At 47.8% G+C, this 24,142-nt stretch overlaps 1 protein-coding gene across 3 annotated transcripts in view; it reads left to right on the plus strand.

Moving 5' to 3' along the window:
* Positions 1–24,142, plus strand: part of ROBO4 (roundabout guidance receptor 4) — a 191,068-nt gene that overhangs the window by 106,096 nt on the left and 60,830 nt on the right. For all 3 annotated transcript variants that reach the window (XM_083163559.1, XM_083163558.1, XM_083163560.1), the window contains exons 3-12: positions 1,143–1,300; positions 6,389–6,509; positions 8,627–8,765; positions 8,891–9,018; positions 9,202–9,323; positions 9,517–9,742; positions 13,647–13,759; positions 17,983–18,154; positions 19,406–19,588; positions 20,888–20,930. In XM_083163559.1, coding sequence (XP_083019685.1) covers positions 1,143–1,300; positions 6,389–6,509; positions 8,627–8,765; positions 8,891–9,018; positions 9,202–9,323; positions 9,517–9,742; positions 13,647–13,759; positions 17,983–18,154; positions 19,406–19,588; positions 20,888–20,930 — 1,405 coding nt within the window. The remainder of the gene's footprint in view (positions 1–1,142; positions 1,301–6,388; positions 6,510–8,626; positions 8,766–8,890; positions 9,019–9,201; positions 9,324–9,516; positions 9,743–13,646; positions 13,760–17,982; positions 18,155–19,405; positions 19,589–20,887; positions 20,931–24,142) is intronic.

The raw sequence follows: 24,142 nt of genomic DNA on the forward strand, positions 1-24,142 counted from the left end.
CTGATGTCCTATGCCAGTGATGGCTAACCTTGACACTCCAGCTGTTGTTAAACTACATATCCCAGCATCAGTTTTAGCATTGCCAAATAGTAAAATTGTAAGAGGGAATGCTGGGATGTGTAGTTCAACAACAGCTGGAGTGTCAAGGTTTTCCATCACTGTCCTATACTGTGGAGGGATCCGAGGTCTGGAGAGGATGTAGCTGATGTACCAAGCGGTGGAGAGAGCTGAGCTATCGAGATGACGTCACCCGGCTGTGGCATTACACCCAAACTGGAAAGCATCATGACTGGCTCAGGAGCCTGGTGCTACTTGTGTGTAAAGAAAAAAAAAAAGAATAACAATTCACGCCATTTTTTCAACTGTTTCCCTAAAAACCTGGTGCTAATTATACTTTTGGGAGGGGTCCCCACCTCATTTTTTTAACCTTTTCTTAACTTTCACACACAAAACTTGCACATAAATGCAATCACGCTAAGTTACTCGCACCAAATTCCGTGCGACCCCAGGTGTGAGTCGATGAACTCAGGTCTCGCCAGCTCTGCTCTTACACAAGTACCAAGTGCCACAGAGTATGAGGGCAGATGGTGCTGTAAGGAGTCAAACGTCTTGGACTACAGACACATTCCACTATTCACAGAGAGGACACAGAGCCAGGAAATAACAGCGATAATGTCCAAAGTCTATTATCATCCAAAAAAATCCTGACCCTGCAACTGGGTCCATGGGAACCTGGTGATTATTCCAAATCCCTTTATCAGACGGCTATGTCCAGGACTACGTTCCCACATTCCATGTGGCAGCAGCACCATGCAAGATGCAACAACTTCACTCTGAGCCTGGTACATCTCCGCTACAAAGCCACTCCGTGGTGTACATCCGTCAGTATGAATGTACAAGGACGCTGTCCGCGTCTGTAGATGGGGCCATTCTGACTGTTGGTTTCCCCAGCAAATTCTAAGACATCTCTGTGTGGCCCTTTTCTAAGGGGCGCGTCTAATAAGCTTTGTGTGAATATCTGTGGCAGCAATAATTATTAATATTAGGAGGAATCCTCATTGGTCACTGCTGTCCTGCAAATGAGAATATTGTTTTATTATTTACGCCGTTATCTGGTACTAGTTGTTCTTATTCTTTTTCAGTCTTAAAAGAAGAATTTCGGCAAGAGCCCTCAGATAAGGTGGTAGCCACCGGCAAGCAGCTGGTCATAGAGTGCTCACCACCCAAAGGACACCCAGAACCAGTGGTGACGTGGAAGAAAGATGGCGTCCCGCTGGACCGGAACAGCAGCCATTACACGGTACCGCCCATTGTGTGATTGCACTGTAATGATTACATACAAAGCACTCCTTATGCTGCATAGGCCACACGGGTATTCACCTGGCACATGGAGGGGACGGAACAATGATATTATTTGTGGAGAGTCCTTTAAATCAGAAGTGAAATGGAGGTGTATTAATTCCTATAACAGGCGTGTGACTTGGGCATTACTAATATCATGTACTGCTGCTGTAGTGAACATCCCCGGCCCGATGTAGTGTTAGGTAGCCGTACGCTTAGTATCGTCATCATGTGGTCATACATCCCCTAACCGTACGCTTAGTATCATCATCATGTGGTCATACATCCTCTAACCATACGCTTAGTATCGGCCTTATGATGTCATACATCCCCTAACCGTACGCTTAGTATCGTCCTTATGATGTCATACATCCCCTAACTATACGCTTAGTATCATCATCATGTGGTCATACATCCCCTAACTGTACGCTTAGTATCGTCATCATGTGGTCATACATCCCCTAACCGTACGTTTAGTATAGACATCATGAGGTCGCTCATCCCCTTACCGTACGCTTAGTATCGTCATCATGTTGTCATACATCCTCTAACCGTACGCTTAGTATCATCATCATGTGGTCATACATCCCCTAACCGTACGTTTAGTATAGACATCATGAGGTCGCTCATCCCCTAACCGTGCGCTTAGTATCGTCATTATGATGTCATACGTCCCCTAACCGTATGCTTAGTATAGTCATCATGAGGTCGCTCATCCCCTAACCATGCACTTAGTATCATCATCATGAGGTCGCACATCCCATAACCATGCGCTTAGTATCATCATCATGAGGTCGCTTAGTAACCATGCGCTTAGTCTCATCATAATGAGGTCACATATCCCATAACCATGCGCTTAGTTTCATCATCATGAGGTCACACATCCCATAACCATGCGCTTAGTATCGTCATCATGAGGTCGTACATCCCATAACCATGCGCTTAGTATCATCATCATGAGGTTGCACATCCCCTAACCATACACTTAGTGTCATTTATCATGAGGACATACATCCCTTAACCATGCGCTTAGTATCATCATGAGGTTGCTTAGTAACCATGCGCTCAGTATCATCATAATGAGGTCACACATCCCATAACAAGGCGCTTAGTCTCATCATAATGAGGTCACACATCCCTTAACCATGCGCTTAGTATCATCATCATGAGGTCGCTTAGTATCATCATCATGAGGTAGCTTAGTAACCATGCGCTTAGTATCATCATCATGAGGTCGCACATCCCATGACCATGCGCTTAGTATCGTCATCATGAGGTCATACATCCCATAACCATGCGCTTAGTATCGTCATCATGAGGTCACACATCCCATAACCGTACACTTAGTATCGTCATCATGAGGTCACACATCCCATAACCATGCGCTTAGTATCATTATCATGAGGTTGCTTAGTATCATCATGAGGTCGCTTAGTAACCATGCGCTTAGTATCATCATCATGAGGTCGCACATCCCATAACCATGCGCTTAGTATCGTCATCATGAGGTCACACATCCCATAACCGTACGCTTAGTATCGTCATCATGAGGTCATACATCCCATAACCATGCGCTTAGTATCGTCATCATGAGGTCATACATCCCATAACCGTACGCTTAGTATTGTCATCATGAGGTCACACATCCCTTAACCGTACGCTTAGTATCGTCATCATGAGGTCACACATCCATTAACCATACACTTAGTATCGTCATCATGAGGTCATACATCCCATAACCGTACGCTTAGTATCGTCATCATGATTCCACACTATACGGATGCATCTAGAAACATTTCCATCTACACTCTACATTTGCAGCAGCTCCATGTACACTGGTGGAGACAGATGTATATCTACACATACGCACAACTCTGAGGCAGAGCCTACGGTTCCATCAGAGTGCTCTCGCTGGACTCGCCTATGTTAGAGCACCGCATTAACGCCCATTTATGTCTACGGGTCGCAAATAAGAATGCTCCAGGTCTTTTTAAAGGGGCAATCGGTTACACCGCAGAACCAGGTTAATTTTGCACTGTAAATGATTGCAGCTTTAAAACAAACTCTCTGATTATAATGACCTATTACATTTCCTCCAATGTGTTACCCTGACAAATATATCTATTAATTTAAAGGTCACAAATGACCTTGCTTAATGTTGAGAGTACCACTGTAATATTAGCACTGGTCATCATACTGTAATTCCCAGGAATGACTTACCTACTACATGCTAGTAACACTAGATGGTGCTGAAACACAGCTGATATTTAGCCCGTACACTGAACATCTCTGCAGGGGCTTATTCAGAGTCAGACCGCGAATCAGAAAACATGATCACAGCTGCATCTGCATTCTATTGGCTGAGATGAGACTGGAGTGCCACAGAAGGCGGGGCTTCTCCTTGCATTCACAAAATATGACAGACATCAGTACGGTCGGTTAGAGCAGATAATAAGTGCAGATTGGTGTATTGGCAATGCTTAGCGAGGCAGCACAAATATACAGTGCGGATGCGACATGCGTAAAATGTAATCTGTGATATGTTCTCAGCAGTTCCGGGACATCACTCTACTGACCACGCATGTGTAGTGCCCATTGCTGGGGAGGGTTCCGCAGCTGGATAAATTGGGCAGCACTGCATCCTGCATAGAAACCTATGGGGTCCTTTGCTGCTGGCAGGAATAGAGGGATTGCAGCAGGTATTAAGTATTTCCTGTGATATCTGCTTCATACAGACATAGGGGCGGATGTAATGCCGTCCATGCACAATGCCGGCTGAACTTACAAGGCAAAACCATGCCATGTAAATGATAGCCCCTTTAACAAAATGTTGGATTCACCCGGCACAATAGCCGAACTTGGGACCTTATTACATCCCACCCAGTACTAATTCTTGCAGGGGACTCATCCGAAAAGCAGGAGCCTCCAGCAGCTTCCAGGAGAGTAGGGACGACATGATAGGTGATGAGCTGACCACATACATGTGCGGTTATTAGGACAACATGATAAGTGAGCTGACCACATACATGTGCAGTGATTAGGACAACATGATAAGTGAGCTGACCACATACATGTGCAGTGATTAGGACAGCATGATAAGTGCATTGACCACATACATGTGCGGTGATTAGGACACATGATGAGTGCCATGCTGACCACATATATGTGCGGTTATTAGGACAACGTAAGTGACATGCTGACCACATACATGTGCAGTGATTAGGACAACATAAATGAGCTGACCACATACATGTGCGGTGATTAGGACAACATGATAAGTGATCTGACCACATACATGTGCGGTTATTAGGACAACATAAGTGCCGTGCTGACCACATACATGTGCGGTTATTAGGACAACATAAGTGAGCTGACCACATACATGTGCGGTGATTAGGACACATGATAAGTGGTGAGCTGACATACATGTGTGGTGATTAGGACGGCTGACCACATACATGTGCAGTGATTAGGACACATGAAAAGTGAGCTGACCACATACATGTGCGGTGATTAGGACACATGATAAGTGATTAGCTGACCACATACATGTGTGGTGATTAGGACGGCTGACCACATACATGTGCGGTGATTAGGACACATGATAAGTGATGAGCTGACCATATATGTGTGGTGATTAGGACACATGATAAGTGAGCTGACCATATATGTGCGGTGATTAGGACACATGATAAGTGAGCTGACCACATACATGTGCGGTGATTAGGACACATGATAAGTGAGCTGACCACATACATCTGCGGTGATTAGGACACATGATAAGTGATGATCTGACCACATACATGTGCGGTGATTAGGAAACATGATAAGTGATGAGCTGACCACATACATGTGTGGTGATTAGGGCGGCTGACCACATACATGTGCAGTTATTAGGACAACATGATAAGTGAGCTGACCATACATATGCGGTGATTAGGACACATGATAAGTGAGCTGACCACATACATGTGCGGTGATTAGGACACATGATAAGTGATGAGCTGACCACATACATGTGCGGTGATTAGGACACATGATAAGTGATGAGCTGACCACATACATGTGTGGTGATTAGGGCGGCTGACCACATACATGTGCAGTTATTAGGACAACATGATAAGTGAGCTGACCATACATATGCGGTAATTAGGACACATGATAAGTGATGAGCTGACCATGTGCGGTTATTAGGACAACATAAGTGAGCTGACCACATACATGTGCAGTGATTAGGACAACATGATAAGTGAGCTGACCACATACATGTGAGGTTATAAGGACAACGTAAGTGACGTGCTGACCACATACATGTGCGGTGATTAGGACAACATGATATGTGAGCTGACCACATACATGTGCAGTGATTAGGACACATAAGTGCAGTGCTGACCACATATATGTGCAGTGATTAGGACACATAAGTGATGAGCTGACCACATATATGTGCGTTGATTTTGATACATGATGAGTAGCGTGCTGACCACATATATGTGCGGTAATTAGGATACATGATAAGTGATGAGCTGACCACATATATGTGTGGTGATTAGGACACATGATAAGTGATGAGCTGACCACATACATGTGCGGTGATTAGGACACATAAGTGCCGTGCTGACCACATACATGTGCGTTGATTTTGATACATGATGAGTGGCGTGCTGACCACATATATGTGCGGTGATTAGGACACATGATAAATGATGAGCTGACCACATATATGTGCGTTGATTTTGATACATGATGAGTGGCGTGCTGACCACATACATGTGTGGTGATTAGGACGGCTGACCACATACATGTGTGGATGATAAGTGAGCTGACCATATATGTGTGGTGATTAGGACACATGATAAGTGAGCTGACCACATACATGTGCGGTGATTAGGACACATGATAAGTGATGAGCTGACCACATATCTGTGCGGTGATTAGGACACATGATAAGTGCCGTGCTGACCACATACATGTGCGGTGATTAGGACACATGACCAGGTATATAGGAGACTACGCTGTTACTGACTTCTCTCCCGTTACCTCTCAGTTTGCTGCTGGTAAGCTCATCATCACCCGCGCACTGAGGACGGACTCCGGTGTCTACATTTGTGTCGCTGCCAATCAGGCCGGAGAGAAGACTAGCCGCGCTGCGCAGATCTCTGTGCTGGGTGAGACTGGTCATTACATCATAACACAGATCCTCATTGTCTGTCACTGTCATGGTGTCCTGTATGGGGCTCCCCACACTACAGATCCCCATTGTCTGTCACTGTCATGGTGTCCTGTATGGGACTCCCCACACTACAGATCCCCATTGCCTGTCACTGTCATGGTGTTCTGTATGGGGCTCCCCACGCTACAGATCTCCATTGTCTGTCACTGTCATGGTGTTCTGTATGGGGCTCCCCACGCTACAGATCCCCATTGTCTGTCACTGTCATGGTGTCCTGTATGGGGCTCCCCACACTACAGATCTCCATTGTCTGTTACTGTCATGGTGTCCTGTATGGGGCTCCCCACACTACAGATCCCCATTGTCTGTCACTGTCATGGTGTCCTGTATGGGACTCCCCACACTACAGATCCCCATTGCCTGTCACTGTCATGGTGTTCTGTATGGGGCTCCCCACGCTACAGATCTCCATTGTCTGTCACTGTCATGGTGTTCTGTATGGGGCTCCCCACGCTACAGATCCCCATTGTCTGTCACTGTCATGGTGTCCTGTATGGGGCTCCCCACACTACAGATCTCCATTGTCTGTCACTGTCATGTGTCCAGTATGGGGCTCCCCACACTACAGATCCCCATTGTCTGTCATGGTGTCCTGTATGGGGCTCCCCACGCTACAGATCCTCATTGTCTGTCACTGTCATGGTGTCCGGTATGGGGCTCCCCACGCTACAGATCCCCATTGTCTGTCACTGTCATGGTGTTCTGTATGGGGCTCCCCACGCTACAGATCCCCATTGTCTGTCACTGTCATGGTGTCCTGTATGGGGCTCCCCACGCTACAGATCCCCATTGTCTGTCACTGTCATGGTGTCCTGTATGGGGCTCCCCACGCTATAGATCTCCATTGTCTGTCACTGTCATGGTGTCCTGTATGGGGCTCCTCACGCTACAGATCTCTGTTGTCTGTCACTGTCATGGTGTCCTGTATGGGGCTCCCCACACTACAGATCCCCATTGTCTGTTACTGTCATGATGTCCTGTATGGGGCTCCCCACGCTATAGATCTCCATTGTCTGTCACTGTCATGGTGTCCTGTATGGGGCTCCCCACACTACAGATCTCCATTGTCTGTCACTGTCATGGTGTCCTGTATGGGGCTCCTCACGCTACAGATCTCTGTTGTCTGTCACTGTCATGGTGTCCTGTATGGGGCTCCCCACGCTACAGATCCCCATTGTCTGTTACTGTCATGGTGTCCTGTATGGGGCTCCCCACACTACAGATCCCCATTGTCTGTTACTGTCATGGTGTCCTGTATGGGGCTCCCCACACTAAAGATCTCCATTGTCTGTTACTGTCATGGTGTCCTGTATGGGGCTCCCCACACTACAGATCCCCATTGTCTGTTACTGTCATGGTGTCCTGTATGGGGCTCCCCACACTACAGATCCCCATTGTCTGTTACTGTCATGGTGTCCTGTATGGGGCTCCCCACACTACAGATCTCCATTGTCTGTCACTGTCATGGTGTCCTGTATGGGGCTCCCCACACTACAGATCCCCATTGTCTGTTAATGTCATGGTGTCCTGTATGGGGCTCCCCACACTACAGATCCCCATTGTCTGTCACTGTCATGGTGTCCTCTATGGGGCTCCCCACGCTACAAATCTCCATTGTCTGTCACTGTCATGTTGTCCTGTATGGGGCTCCCCCCATTACAGATCCCCATTGTCTGTCACTGTCATGGTGTCCTCTATGGGGCTCCCCACGCTACAAATCTCCATTGTCTGTCACTGTCATGGTGTCCTGTATGGGGCTCCCCACACTACAGATCCCCATTGTCTGTCACTGTCATGGTGTCCTGTATGGGGCTCCCCACACTACAGATCTCCATTCTCTGTCACTGTCATGGTGTCCTGTATGGGGCTCCCCACACTACAGATCTCCATTCTCTGTCACTGTCATGGTGTCCTGTATGGGGCTGCCCACACTACAGATCTCCATTCTCTGTCACTGTCATGGTGTCCTGTATGGGGCTCCCCACACTACAGCTCACCATTGTCTGTCATTGTCATAGTAAGAACTCACTGTATCCTCTGCCCATTTCCCAGAACCCCCCCAGTTCACCAGTAAGCCAGCAGATGTGGTGACGAAGTCTGGGAGCACTGTCCAGTTTCTATGTGGAGCACAAGGGGTCCCCAGACCTATTGTACAATGGAGCAAAGAGCATGGAGCGCTCCCCACTGGGCGGTAGGTGTAATTACAGCTAATTACTGTATAGTGGCCAGTTGTGTATAAATGCTAGTAAACCCTATAGACATTATACAACGGCCGTTCGTGTACTGACAGTCCTGTCCTGTTTGTCACTGTGGCAGGTACGCGATTACCAATGAGAACACACTGAGCCTTCAGAGAGTAACCACTCAGGACTCGGGGAGATATTTGTGCACGGCCAGAAACCAGGTGGATGCTGTGATTGCCTCAGCCCAGCTGGTGGTAGAAGGTAAGTGCAGATCCCTACAGGTGCCTGGACTCTCTTCTGTACAATCAGACTGAGCGGTGCATCCTTTCTATACTTCCTATGACCACATAATCCGCCCATGACACCCGCTGGACAGAAGATGGAGCTAAGTAGCTTTATTGTGCGCAGTGAAGATTCCTTTGCTTTGTCCTGTGTTTCTCTTAGATCCTCTGGACACTGGTCAGAGGGACAGGCAGAAGGATATCATTGCCGAATTGTCCAATGTGCGAGTGTACCTAGACGTGGTCACAGCGCAGAACTCGTCCTCAGTCAGAGTGCAGTGGAGGGTAAGAGCGCCACAGGCCGCAGTATCCTCTGTGGGACACCTGGGAGCACCCCTGGAACATGGGAACTGGAGGGGAGCGGGCATCCCACATGGTACCTCCCCATATTGTGTCTATACAGCATTGAGCCGGCACGTGTTAGGTGTCCCGGTATCTTGTATATTATTGTGTCATTGTACATTGTCTTGTGACGCAGGTTTCCCCCGTGTCCCGATACACTGAAGGCTATGCCGTGTTTTATCGCCCTCATTCGCCGTCAAATTCTGATTGGGTGAAATGGAACGTTATCCCGGTTAGCGAGAGCAGTACGGTCATTCCATCTCTGCGCAGAGGACAGCGATATGAGTTCAAAATCAGACCTTATGGGTGGTCAGTCTATGGCGCTGACAGTAACGTCAAACACATTCTGGTCCCTGATGGAGGTAACTGTGTCCTGAGGGATATTTATCTCTCTATGTGTTTAATGTAACATCATCTGAATTATGAAATATATTTTAGGGTAACGACATAGATCGATAACTGCAGCCTATTCATATTTTAAAAATAAACATCTAACAGGAGACTGCAGGTCAGGGCTGGATTAAAGGGGTGGGGGGGGGGGGGCGCGGGCACAGGGGGTCATTACCCCTGGGCACCCCTCTAGCTTGGCATGTATTTAAAAAAAATATATATATATATATATACATATTTTTTTTTTTTTAGCTAAAGGTTTTGTGCATGGGAGTGAGGTAGTGCTGCAGCTTCACCTAATTGCCAATGTGACAATGATTAATGGTGCTGAGCATTGGGAGCCAGGGCACACAAGTGTGCAGTGCATTACTGGGACTTGGCTAAGTCCTATGACACTTTGCACAAGAGGGAGAGGGCAGAGGCTGAGAGGCTTATGATGAGCTCTGCTTGGTAAGGCAAATCATATGCTTCTCAGGCCCATGGTGGACAGCAGCAGCAGCGGCCTCATCATGGGAGGGTTTTTAATTAGAGCCTGTCAGGGCTCCTACAGAATAAGGTACAGAGGGACAAACACAGGCTTTTCATGTGTTTATATATATATATATATATATATATATATATATATATATATATTCAAATAGGATGCACAAGCAGAGTCTGCTGATTCATATTATGTGTGACTATATTCTGTGTGCGGCTGTGTCTTCATATGGAATGGTACTTTACATCATTTTCTAGGAAATTATTGTAGCACTAGGTGATTCATCGCGCCCTACGGGCGCTCTTCACACCGGCGTAAGGGGCTGCGCCCCCTTAATTTGTGATCGTTTGTATATGAGAAATATGGTTAGAATTGTATGACAGATGCCTGTATTGCAACTTGAGTTATAGGTTAAATGTGTTAAATAGGGAGCATATGATGTGGAAGGGGGTGTGTATTGTTTTGTTTAATTAAAAAGTGGTTGTTTGTGTGTGTGTGTGTGTGTGCAATAGTATAGTAGGGTGCTTTTGGGTCAGCGGCTCCCCACTGGCGGAGGTCGCGACACAGGAAAACCGGAAGCTGGGTAGTGATAGGTGTGTGTGGGCATACGGGGGGGGTGTGTGCCGTGAATCGCGGGAGGGCGCGGTGGGTTCCCTCGAATCGCGGGAGGGGGGGTCGCGGGGGCGGGGGGTGCCGCGAATTGTGTTTTTTTGCTGCGAATCGCCACAAGCAAAAATGGGGGGTGGGGCGTCCGCCAATTGCGGGAGAGGGGGGCGGGGTTTGCATTGAATCGCGAGAGGGGGGGTCGCGGGGGGGTTGGTGTGAATCGTTGGAGGGGGGGTCACAGGGGTTGCCGCGAATCGTGGGAGGGGGGGGTCGCGGGGGTGCCGCGAATCACGGGAGGGGGGTCGCGGGGGTGCGCGTATCGTGGGGGGGGGTGCCCCGAATCGCCACAAGAAAAAATCAACATAGACAGGTCAACACATGTAAATGTTGACATAAGTGTGGCACTTCATTGGTGTCCATGTCGACACATGAGAATGAATATGAAAACATTCAAAAATTTAAAAATAAATCTTCAAAAACTCATGTCAACCTTTTTCATTGTCGACCATAGCCATGTCAGTGTTTTGCATGTGCCATTTAATCCTGGGGTTGCCGTGAATCGTGGTGGGGGGGGGTGGCAGGGTTGGGGGGAGCCGCGAATGGCGGGGGGGATGCCGCGAATCGCGCGCGTGGGGGGGGGTGTGCTTTGCCGTGAATCGCGGGAGGGGGGGCGGGGGGGTGTGTTTTGCCGCGAATCGTGGGAGGGTGGGCGCGGGGGGGGGGCGCGCTCACCTGGTGACTGTGGAGTAGGTTTCTGGGTAGCATGGGGAGGCAGAGGGTGTCTGGCACTGTAGGCTCACTGAGCTGGTTCTCTGTCATGTGAGTCAGTCATGTGAGTCAGAGGCTCCACCCAGCATTACAGACACACTCACACACTTTGAGTGACAGATGTAGCCAAATATATAAGAGATAGCAGTTTGCGCACAGATACAGGCTCACACAGAATATAGGCATGCTACATATCTTTTTAATCAGCAGAGTCTGCGTGTGCAATGTAAAATGCATTTTAATGGCTACAGTCGCAGGAAAAGACACTGGGCTAGGAGGGCTGTATAAGGTGCTGGGAAGCTACAGTAGATGTCAGTGGACACACATGTATACTCAACAAAAATATGCGCAGTGTAAATACCAAGCATATATTGGGGGCGATTCAGCTTGGGTCAGAAAAGCGAAATCTCTCTTTATGGGCAAAACCATGTGCACTGAAGGGGGGGGGGGGGGGCAGATGTAACTTGTGCAGAGAGAATTAGATTTAGGTTACAGTATATTGTTTCTGTGCAGGGTAAATACTGTCTGTCGTATTCTTACACTGCAATAGATAGATAGATAGATGTATAGTTTAGAGCAGAGGAGGTAAAGGGGGGACATGATAGAAACTGTCACATATATCAGGGGTATTACCTAATACAGGTGGGAGAGGAGCAGCACAATGCGAGGACATGCGCTAAGACTGACGGTGGTAGGTTCATAGGAAACATCAGAGGTGCTAGAGGCTAAGACAGTAGAACAACTTACACATGCTTGGGATAGGAATAAGAATATTGTGACAAAGAACTAGGGCTCAGGTAGGGTTGAGGTTACCTGAGGTATGTACGGGCAGACTAGATGGGCCAAGTGGTTCTTATCTGCCATGAAATTCACCTTGGAGAAGGAGGGTGTCCAAAGATGAACAAAGGAAGAACATTTCAGGTTTTTGGGGCACACTTATATTATAGATGTGATGGATGTAACAATGAGTTAAGAAATAACTTTTATTCAACTTCACTTAAAATATAGGCGTCAAATATTAATGTAATAGACTATAATTAGAGTACATAACTCATAAAATTAATCACAGTAAATGAAATTCACCTTACCTGAGGTCTTTGTTCAGGAATGGGTGTACATACACAGCAGTGACCACTAGGTGGCAGACAATATACGCAGAACAACATAATGCAGGTACAGTGCTGTATGTACCAGGACAGGGGCTAGTGTAAGTGCTGTATGTACCAGGACAGGGGCTAGTGTAAGTGCTGTATGTACCAGGACAGGGGCTAGTGTAGGTGCTGTATGTACCAGGACAGGGGCTAGTGTAAGTGCTGTATGTACCAGGACAGGGGCTAGTGTAAGTGCTGTATGTACCAGGACAGGGGCTAGTGTAAGTGCTGTATGTACCAGGACAGGGGCTAGTGTAAGTGCTGTATGTACCAGGACAGTGGCTAGTGTAAGTGCTGTATGTACCAGGACAGGGGCTAGTGTAAGTGCTGTATGTACCAGGACAGGGGCTAGTGTAAGTGCTGTATGTACCACTGCAGGACAGGGGCTAGTGTAAGTGCTGTATGTACCAGGACAGGGGCTAGTGTAAGTGCTGTATGCCCGCACCTGGCGACCCCCAACATCACAGTTTTTTCCTCACACCCCATAGATGTTGGCTTATAGCAATTCCAAATTATGTTTCCAGCCACACAGGTGCAGTTGGACAAAACCATGCTGCCCTGCAGCGGGGAAGATGTAACGTGCAGAGAGAGCTACATTTGGGTGGGTGGGTTTTTAGGGGGGGGGGGGGGGGTTTGTTTCAAACTGAAATCTAAATTGCAGCATAAGAATAAAGCAGCCAGTATTTACTTTGCACAGAAACAAACCCCCCCCCCCCCCAAATGAAACTCTCTCTGCACATGTTGCATCCGCTCCACCTGCTGCACAGCATGGTCTGATTCAGGCCTATGAAGACAGAACACCGCTCAGGATGATATTGTCCCCCTTCGGGGGTTCAGCTTATGATAACATATCATTGTCACTTCTCCTAGTTCCCGGCTACGCTCCTCAGGACGTCAATGTCACCGTGGCTGGCGGTGGGAACGGGTCGGTGATTGTGAGCTGGGAGCCTCCTCCACAAGACTGGGACATAAAAGCGTATAAAGTGAGTCTCCTCTTCCGCTGTGTGTGACGGTTTGTGTTATACTATATCTTCCCGTATCGTATACACCTTCTCTGGCTGCATTTATTCCCGACATGTGCCTGCTCGCTTCCACTCCAATCTGCCGCTCACCCCTGATCCACCGATCTCTGATTTATGTAGAGAATTCAGAACGTATTATAAATTCAAATGACAGTTTATTATGGCCGGACGCGGCGGCACCAGTCAGTCACACATGACGGGTGAATATTTATTAATTACACATTTGCATATGCTTACCTTGAAGCGCCAGCGGAGAGCAGGGCATGTAATGATTGCATTCTCTGCTGGGTGAGTCCCTGGCAGGCAGGAGGCTGATGGGCCGCGGGTGGTGGGACGACGGAGCCAATTCATCACCCACGCAGGCAGTAGGTTTAATGACTGACACCTGAAGATCAGCCCTATATAACGCACCTGCTGGTCTCAGGGAAGATAATCACAACGCGGACATGCTAATGGTTTAAATCATATTGGTGTTGAAAAATTTCGGGGAGGGGGTGCTATCTAATTTTGTCAGAAACCCAAATCACTTTGCTTCGATAGAATAGGATGGAGAAAATAGAATTTAGAGTGTAGCTGTCCTGCACTCTGGTCCTGCGCAGGGACCTTTATTACTGGTCAGGTGGCTCTTGTTTCAGGTTGTCAAAGCTCCTCCCCCTTCATGGTTCCTTTGCATTATCTGGAGGCCACTAGACCGTGACACCCCTTGTTGGTGCTATGACGCCCATTACCTGCATTAGGGCAATGTCTGCAGAGTTTGGATGCAGAGACACACAGAAGAGTTTATTTCTTATTTCACCGAAACCAACACTCTTTGGGTTTCATTTGTTTACGAATCTTGCCAACAATTATCGTCATTACATTGTATAGAAACAGATGATTGATAGGTTCATATGTGATGCAGGAGAAGTAATTATGATTTTCATTGACATACATTAGTGTAAGTGTTAGTATAGGAGCATCTGGGACCTATCGGGGGGTGTAACTCAGAGGCAATGGCGGTGTCTGCCTCGGGGCTCCAAGCTCTGAAGGGGGCACCTGCCTTTACAGCAGGGATTCGGTATGGAATCCCGACCGCCGAAATCTTGACAAGGGCGGGACGTGGATCGCCCGCCCTTGCAGGCTTGCTGTGCTCCCAATGCAGCAGGCCCGGTGCCTCCATGTGCTCGGCACACTAATTTATTCTCCCTCTGTGGGTGTCGTGGACACCCATAGAGGGAGCAAGTGTCGGGATTCCAACCGCCGGGAAATTGACCGCATCCCGTACAGCAGCACCTGTGTGGGTCACATTGGGGTAAGTGTCGCTGCTCTTACAGCGGAGCTCTGCTGACACCTGCAATAGTGGGTGGCTCCTGTGGTACCACACAGCTGGCACTGCAATAAGCACCTGTGCCCACGCCGCTGCTGCTGGTCTGTGAGATGGGCTCCGTTGGTGGCCGCTGATGCTGCAGACGGCTGAATCCCGTGATCCTGGCACTAACCCATCGGCCATTGTCACATAGTGGAGCTGTCACTGCGGGTTCCCTGTAGATCTATAGTATTCTCTAAGTCGTGTGTGTTTATATTTGTTTGGGATGAACATACAGATGTGTCCACATACATCTTGGCTTTTTTTTCTCAATTTGTCACAACATGTAAAACACGGCTTAGCTGTTTTTCCAAATGTAGCAAGTAGATAGAGTCTAAAAAAATTCTGAAGCAGTAGAACTTGTATAAAGTAATAGATTAGAGAAGCAATTTTTTAGAAAAATCACAAAGTGTGACTTTTGCAGAGTCCAAGGTGTGCCATATTGCGCCATACACGGTGCAGTAAAACCAAGATGTACATGGACACATCTGTATGCCTCTGGTACCCATAGTATACATTATATATATTACAGCTGTCCTTTATTGCCATTAGTTACAGTGTCCCAAGATTAGTGGGGGGGGGGGTTGATTATTAGGTCGACCTACTGATCGCTTTTCGTTTAGTGAACAACGCATTGGTCTGAGTTACCGTAATGAGTGTTTCTCAGCCTGGAGGACATTGCACCGATGTAGGAGGATTGTGCCCACGTCAGGCGCACATTAGAGGACACGCTGTGCATCATACCACCAGCCTCCCTGTGACGGTCGCCCTGACGCGGAGTGTCGCTCCTCTGCGGCATCTGAGTGACAGCTGCTCCCACTTTGTGTTTATTAAATCCCAATCATTTCACATCTGCCGCACTTCATCTTATTCGCTGCATCGTGGAATGAAACATTTGGAACCTAATGCTGTGTACACACGGTGAGATTCCCTCGCGCTAAGCAATCTTTGCTAACTCTGTGCTATTTACATACAATCCATACAATCTGTACTATATAGTCATTGCTGCTCTGTCTATCTGGGTTTCTATTTGTGCTGTCCCGGGATGCGCATCGGGATCGCAAGGTAAAAAACCTGTGCGATCTGCATGTGATTTTGACTATATAGTCAAAATCTAGGGTGAAATGTAATAGGGTGAGAGAATCAGAAAGTGAGAGATTTGGTAAGAAATCTCCAGTGTTCTTAAAGCGGCAATCATTTACAAAATCTAAATCAAACTGGTTCTGCAGTGTAAATGATTGGCACTTTAAATTTGAGATTTCCTACCAAATCTCTCACTTTCTGAATCTCTCACCCTATTAAATTTTCCCCCTAATGATAAATCTCACCCTGTGTACACAGCATTAGTGTTGGTAAGGGCGCACATCATCCCGATCATCTCCCATCTAGTTCCGGGACCGCACTCTGCGCAGTGGAATCACGTTTGCCTAACATTCTGCGCGTTCTCAGCATTAATCAGCCATGTTCCATTATTCTTCCTGGTGGAATCACCTCTGAGGTCAGATGGTTTTATTGTCTGGTTATATTTAGTGCACAATCTATAAATACAATGTCTTAATATACATTTTGCAGAACCACAAATGTATGAGTTTGGCCTCAGGGTGTTTGAATAATGTATATGCTCCTTTTGCATCGAATTAAATATTAACGCCTATATAGGACCATTTGTGTACATGTAATGTATGTAATGTATGTAATGTGGGGTACGTACCACGATGATCCCCTGGCAAGTATAGAAGGGGCGAGATACAGGATTACGGTATATTTAGGGATCTACTGTACCTGGAAGAGATATGTGTCTAATATATCACTAATTACATATTATTACATCTCTGTTCTGGAGTCCGGATATAGGGGGAAATTTACTAAAGGAAATTTGTAAAACATAGGTGTATTTGTATTCAGAAATACACTTATTTTTGACATTTACTATCCCGAAAATACGGCAATTCATATTCGTATAGATGTGCTATCAATACGAATACGAATTGCCGTATTTTCGGGATAGTAAATGTCAAAAATAAGTGTATTTCTGGATACAAATACACCTATTTTTTTTTTTACAAATTTCCTTTAGTAAGTTTTCCACATTTCGCACAGTAGATTTATGTAGGGATTTACACTAATTCCAGAGTCCAGATAGTTCATTTTCTATGTCCGTGCTATTGTCCTGCCCAGTCGCACGTAGGGCCTCATTCAGGTTTGTTATCAAAGCAAAAAACACACATCTGCACAAAACCATGCTACACTGCAGGGGGGGGGGCAGATGCAACATGTGCAAAGAGAGTAAAGGCCCATACACACTGGGCAACTTTGAGCTGAAGCTGCTCAAAACACCCAGTTTGAGTGGCTTTCAGCTCAAAGCTGTCCAGCATGTATGCCCCGCGGGTGAGCGCTACTGCGCGCTCGCGCATAATCGGCGGGAAAGCCGCTCATCTGTTGGTAATACCGGCAGATGAGCGGCTTTGAGGACGGCTTTGCATAGCTCTGCACTATGTAACGCCATCCTCTGCCCGCTGACAGCGCCGGGCAGGGGGAAAGCCGCTCAGTGTGTATGCACTTAGCAGCATTCGCTGTCCACAATCGCTCAGTGTGTATGGACCTTTAGATTTGGGTGGGTTATTTTGTTTCTGTGCAGGGTAAATACTGGCTTCTTTATTCTTACACTGCAATTTAGATTTCACCCCACCCAAATCTAACCCTCTATGCACCTGTTACATCTGCCTCACCTGCAGTGCAGCATGATTTGTGTGTTTTTGGCTTTGCGAACGTCCGGCCTTCAGTATCACCATCTGTGATCCACTCCTGTAATATGGTTGTATCTCCCTGCGGTGCTTAGATTTGGTGCTTTGGAAATGAGACCCTTTATGAAGCCAACTGGACAGTGGACGGAGCCACCAGGAGCCTGGAGATTCCTATGTTGCCTGCCGGTATCAAGTACCAAGTTCAAGTCGCTGCCATCTACGATGCTGGGATGGGGAGGCCGAGTAACCCCAAATCCATCTTTATAGGTGAGAATAGGGCTAACCATAATGGTGCACTAAGGATACACATACCAGAGACGCTGTCCCCTAGGGGCTAATAGATGCAAGAACAGAAAGATTAACCACGTGGGTGCGCAATTAATACAGAGTGCAGCTGTATCCCAATTCACAAAGTAGTATCACCTTAAACTACCAAAAATTAGCATAGCAAACAAGAAAATAGTGAATGGGGAAAGCACAGCGCTCAGTGTAAACAATGTGAACAAGGTGTTGATAGACCCTGTATATAGACAATTTTTAGAAAAATACACAACCAGGTCGAACTTTAGCAGGGTCGACAGGTATATTGCATGAGGTGTTCCAGATTAATCCAATCCGTATTCTCCCAATAAAGTGACTTGGTTAAAAGCATAAACAATGTGTCCCAGGCAGAAACAGCAGGCATATGATGTCATCAGGAGCGTCCTTCAGTCTGGGTCCCTTGATCCGGAGGCAAGGGGGGCTCAGTCCAGGATTCTCCTCTGCTTAAACGCTGCTTCCACAGGTCGACACAGACAGTTAAAATGCAGAAGCGTGTCTAACTAGTTCACAATGGGGCGTATATATACCCCTATCAATCAGATTAACAAGCTAATCATTATATATCATATATACGCCCCATTGTGAACTAGTTAGACACGCTTCTGAAGAAGGAAGGACTTTCCGAAAACGCGTTTAAGCGTGCATTTTAACTGTCTGTGTCGACCTGTGGAAGCAGCGTTTAAGCAGAGGAGAATCCTGGACTGAGCCCCCCTTGCCTCCGGATCAAGGGACCCAGACTGAAGGACGCTCCTGATGACATCATATGCCTGCTGTTTCTGCCTGGGACACATTGTTTATGCTTTTAACCAAGTCACTTTATTGGGAGAATACGGATTGGATTAATCTGGAACACCTCATGCAATATACCTGTCGACCCTGCTAAAGTTCGACCTGGTTGTGTATTTTTCTAAAAATTGTCTATATACAGGGTCTATCAACACCTTGTTCACATTGTTTACACTGAGCGCTGTGCTTTCCCCATTCACTATTTTCTTGTTCCCTAGGGGCTAATAGCAGGACAGCTCCCCCTTGTGCTGGAGAACTAGAACACAGTCTGCCAATATCCCACCTGTACCCCTCTCCCGCTCTATCGCCATCCATGCAGGCATTGGGGTGTGCTGGAGAATCTCATACTCTGACGGTCCTCTAACCTTCTCCTGCCTTCCTCTCCTCATCAGTTACTTCATTGTCTTCTAGAACCTTTGGATGTGAGCAAGGAAACGCGGGAAGACACGATTCCTCTGGATCTGATCCTTCAGGTTATAAAGCACCCGGCTTTTATAGCATCAGTGGGTGCAGCAATATGGGTCATGCTGATGGCGACGGTGGTGTACCTGTGCCAGCGGCACTCCAAGCGGTACAGCACCAAGAAGCACAGTGGTGAGCTGTCACGTCGCTGTGATATTACATTGCAGCCCTCATTCTATGTCCTGAAATCTGTATAGTGACTGTGGGGGTTATTCTGTTTGGTACGGTGAAACGTACGTACGGTCCGTCACACCGTATGTTTTCCGTACGCTCACGGTGAGCGTAAGTCCGCCCACTTAACAGCCGCACATGGACAGACACAAACACAGACAAAGGGGAGTGGCGTACACTTGAGCGTACGCCACCGTGCACGGATCTCCCTCTTAGCCACCGATACCTGGCGTACATCAGAGCGTACGCCACAGTGCACGGACGGATCTCATCCGTTTTCCCACCGACACCTTCCGTATATCTGAGCGTACGCCACATTGCAAGTAGAAATTGAGTCCAAAAACATCCTTGTTGCTCTTAGACGTGGTTTATGTGTATTTTCCATAATAAAAAACTGGTATGTTTGTGCTACAGTGAAAAAGTTGACACATGTCGACTTCTGTGAATTGAGTGTCCTGCTTTTTAAAGTATACCAAAACACTTTCTGAATGGGTGTAGATGGTTATAAAATAACTACCTTGATATATAAGCAGGTCATAGAATGATTATTACCTAAAATGAAACCAACCTTTACATGTAGAGAAGTGTAGAAAGATAAGCTTCCAATGTGTTTGAGGGCTGTGTGTGGCTTGCAGGTAGTGAAATAATGGTTTTCACTTAATAGCCTGCAGCATTGCTTATTACATTCAGGTGTAGTAATCACCGTTAATTAGCAGACCCAGGCGTCCGCTCTCATGCGGTATCTCTAGGGGTGGTCTGGAGCTATCTTTGGCATCCGCCTGTTTTTGGGCCAAAATGCACGGTGCGTTTTGAGGCGGTTGTGGCACCGTGCATTTTGTGTGCACACCCCCGTATATGCCCATGTTTACCTCATTATTCCGGCCACTCCCATAAAAACGTCCCCATGCCGCCCACAATGACCGTACTCTTGCGGACAGGTTTTTTCGCACGGAGAGACCCGTCCGTGAGCAGTGTGAGGTCCCCGCACATGCGCATTGCGTTTACGTTCCCACCGTAGCAAATAGAATAAACCCCTGTATGTGTGACATCACCGACACAAGGCTTCACTCTAGAGTGCTGACCTCATAATGATTGGTAAAAGCTGATTGGTCGCTACGGGAACTTCTCCACCAATTACACTGCTTGATACAATGTATCTCCCTGTACCTATAACTGTACCTGTACCTATAACGCAAATATTTACGGTAATTCACTTCTTATAATTTGCTTCTTACGTGTAACTCGTCTCATTTATTTTAGGCCTGTATCGCTTTGCCAGTGAAGACACCATCATTAAACACAGGTAGGAGCCGTTTCATTCCTGTTTATTGCCACCGCCAGTTAATGAAATCCATCCAGCGGTCATGTGACCAAGCCGCAGCAGACGGATGGTGCTAGCCGGCGGGAGTATGTGTTTGTATCTACCAGGTGCCTCAGTACTGCGGAGTTATTCCGACCTGATCACTGGGCTGCAAATTTCCAACCTGGCACATTATTGATAGACTGCTCATGCGTAGAGCTCTCCATACACCTGCCGAGGCCAGCCTGAGATAAAATCCAAGCAAGCCGTTTGCAAGTTGATTGACAGGAAGCCGGTGTTTGGGGTGGTAACCGGCCATTTTCCTGGATTGTCAGGTGTTTTCAGGGAGGGTCTGTGAGTCAGCTCCGCCCCCGATCAGCCTGTCTCTGTAGCACAGGAAGAGTAGGTCCTGCGCACAGTGGGACAATGATTCCATGGTGAGTGAGATGCGAGTAGATTTGCAGCCAATCACCGATCAGTGTGATCTTAGCCTATCACAGCCTTGCACAGGGCGGGATTTCACTCTTGCTGGGCTGCTGCTATCTGGTGGCAGGTCTCTGATAAATCGCCCATCAGCGATCAGGACTGAATAACCCCCTGACGTCGCCGTAAATGTTAGATGAAGGCGGGTCATAATTCAATGATAGATAAACAAGTAAAGAAATGGGTTTGCGGCAGTTATCCGCTATAGAATATCATTATGGTTCAGCAATTTCTCAGCTCAATAAGACTCGTTTTGGTTTGTCCTTCACATCCAGCTATAAATGACAGCCCCAGGACACAGAGTGCAATGTGCGCTGTGATCTGTAATGTCACTGGCGCTGCGCACTTCATCATCCGCTCAGCACATTCCCAGCCACCGAGCAGGTTCCTCCGATAACTGTATTAAGTATGAATGAAATCACATCTCTATTAGGGAAATGTCTGTGTGACGGACTCTACAAGCAGAACAAATGGAGATCACGGCGTGTATGACATGGCAGCAGTGTCTACTCATAATGGGGCAGATGTATTAAGCCTTAACAAGTGATAAATGCCAGGGTGATAAGGAGAGATAAACGTCCAGCCAATCAGCTCCTTACTGACTTTTTTCAAACACAGCCTGTAACATGGCAGTTAGCAGGTGATTGGCTGGACGTTTATCACCCTTGCATTTATCTCTTGTTAAAGCTTAATACATCTGCCCCATTGTATCCAGTTACTGTAAGCGGCTCCAGTTGGATTCAAATCCCACCCTACCTTGTTATGTTCTCCCCCATTATTCTTCTTTCTCCTACTAGGGGGGCACTGCTACCCCCATAGGTGTTAGAGCTGGTGCAGTGGCGCTGGGCACATTGGGGATAACAATGCCAAGTGTGACATTCCTCCCGCAGCGGAGATGGCTGATCCTGCGTGGGGGACATTCCTCCCGCAGGAGAGATGGCCGATCCTGCATGGGGGACATTCCTCCCGCAGCGGAGATGGCTGATCCTGCGTGGGTGACATTCCTCCCGCAGCGGAGATGGCTGATCCTGCGTGGGTGACATTCCTCCCGCAGCGGAGATGGCCGATCCTGCGTGGGTGACATTCCTCCCACAGCGGAGATGGCGGATCCTGCGTGGGTGACATTCCTCCCGCAGCGGAGATGGCCGATCCTGCGTGGGTGTCATTCCTCCCGCAGGGGAGATGGCCGATCCTGCGTGGGGGACATTCCTCCCGCAGGGGAGATGGCCGATCCTGCGTGGGTGACATTCCTCCCGCAGCGGAGATGGCTGATCCTGCGTGGGTGACATTCCTCCCGCAGCGGAGATGGCTGATCCTGCGTGGGTGACATTCCTCCCGCAGCGGAGATGGCCGATCCTGCGTGGGTGACATTCCTCCCGCAGCGGAGATGGCCGATCCTGCGTGGGTGACATTCCTCCCGCAGTGGACATGGCCGATCCTGCGTGGGTGACATTCCTCCCGCAGTGGACATGGCCGATCCTGCGTGGGTGACATTTCTCCCGCAGCGGAGATGGCCGATCCTGCGTGGGTGACATTCCTCCCGCAGTGGAGATGGCTGATCCTGCGTGGGTGACATTCCTCCCGCGGGGAGATGGCCGATCCTGCGTGGGTGACATTCCTCCCGCAGCAGAGATGGCTGATCCTGCGTGGGTGACATTCCTCCCGCAGCGGAGATGGCCGATCCTGCGTGGGTGACATTCCTCCCGCAGGGGAGATGGCCGATCCTGCGTGGGTGACATTTCTCACTCGCTGCTTAAAAGATGACCGATTATCTCTCCCCCTCAGATCTGAATCTGTTTCAGTGAAGGAACCTGAAGCTAGGAAATAAACTTCAGAGGATCCTGTTACGGGGTCCGCTGGAGAAATGTCCTGATGGTTGCACAGTCCAGAGGCTAGAGAAGCTCCTGACCGAGGGGTTATTCATACCTGATCGCTGGGCTGCTAATTTGCAGGCCAGCCCATAATGGAGCTACTGCAATAAAATCCTGATACTTTTTTATCGCTGACCAAGTTGATTGACAGCTAGCTGGCGTTTGGGGGTGGTAACCATCCATTTTCTGGGAGTGTCAGGGATAATGCAGGCGTGGCCAGGTTTTTGAGGGGAAGTCATGTGATGTCAGGTCCACCCCCCTGGGTCAGCCTGGGTTTATCGCACTGGCCGAGTAGGTCCTGGACTACGCACAAACTGGGCACACTGGGGAATCATTTAATGGCTCACGGCTTGCGAATAATTTGCAGCTAAGCTCCAGGATATCCGGACCTTAGGTCGACATTCATTAGGTCGACACCCTATGGTTGACAGTCAGGAGGTTGACACCACTGAATGGTTGACATACTCATGGTCGACAGGGTCTAAAGGTTGACACAAGTTTTAGGTTGACAATGGGATGCAATCAAAATGTGGACGCATGTTTTTCAAAGTTTTTTGGTCTGACATGTGCCAACAGGCGTTATTTCATGCCCTACCATCCACTACGGTGTGGTGAGAGAATAAAATAGTGTACCCAAAGCATGGCGAGCACAGCACATTTTTTTAGTGTCCATGTCAACTGTGTCGACATTCGGGACAAAAAAAGTGATTTGTGTTGATCTTTTGACTATCGATCATCCCATTGTCGACCTAAACCTTGTGTGGAAGTGAATGTGATGGTGGTGGCCAAATGGTGCTGGTTGGGGTTGGTGGTGCCCATGCTGTACGTGTTGTAGTACCAGGGAAGGGAATGGTGCTGGTT

Source organism: Crinia signifera, chromosome 19 (assembly GCF_055691185.1).
Source record: "Crinia signifera chromosome 19, ASM5569118v1, whole genome shotgun sequence".
Lineage (NCBI taxonomy): Eukaryota > Metazoa > Chordata > Amphibia > Anura > Myobatrachidae > Crinia > Crinia signifera.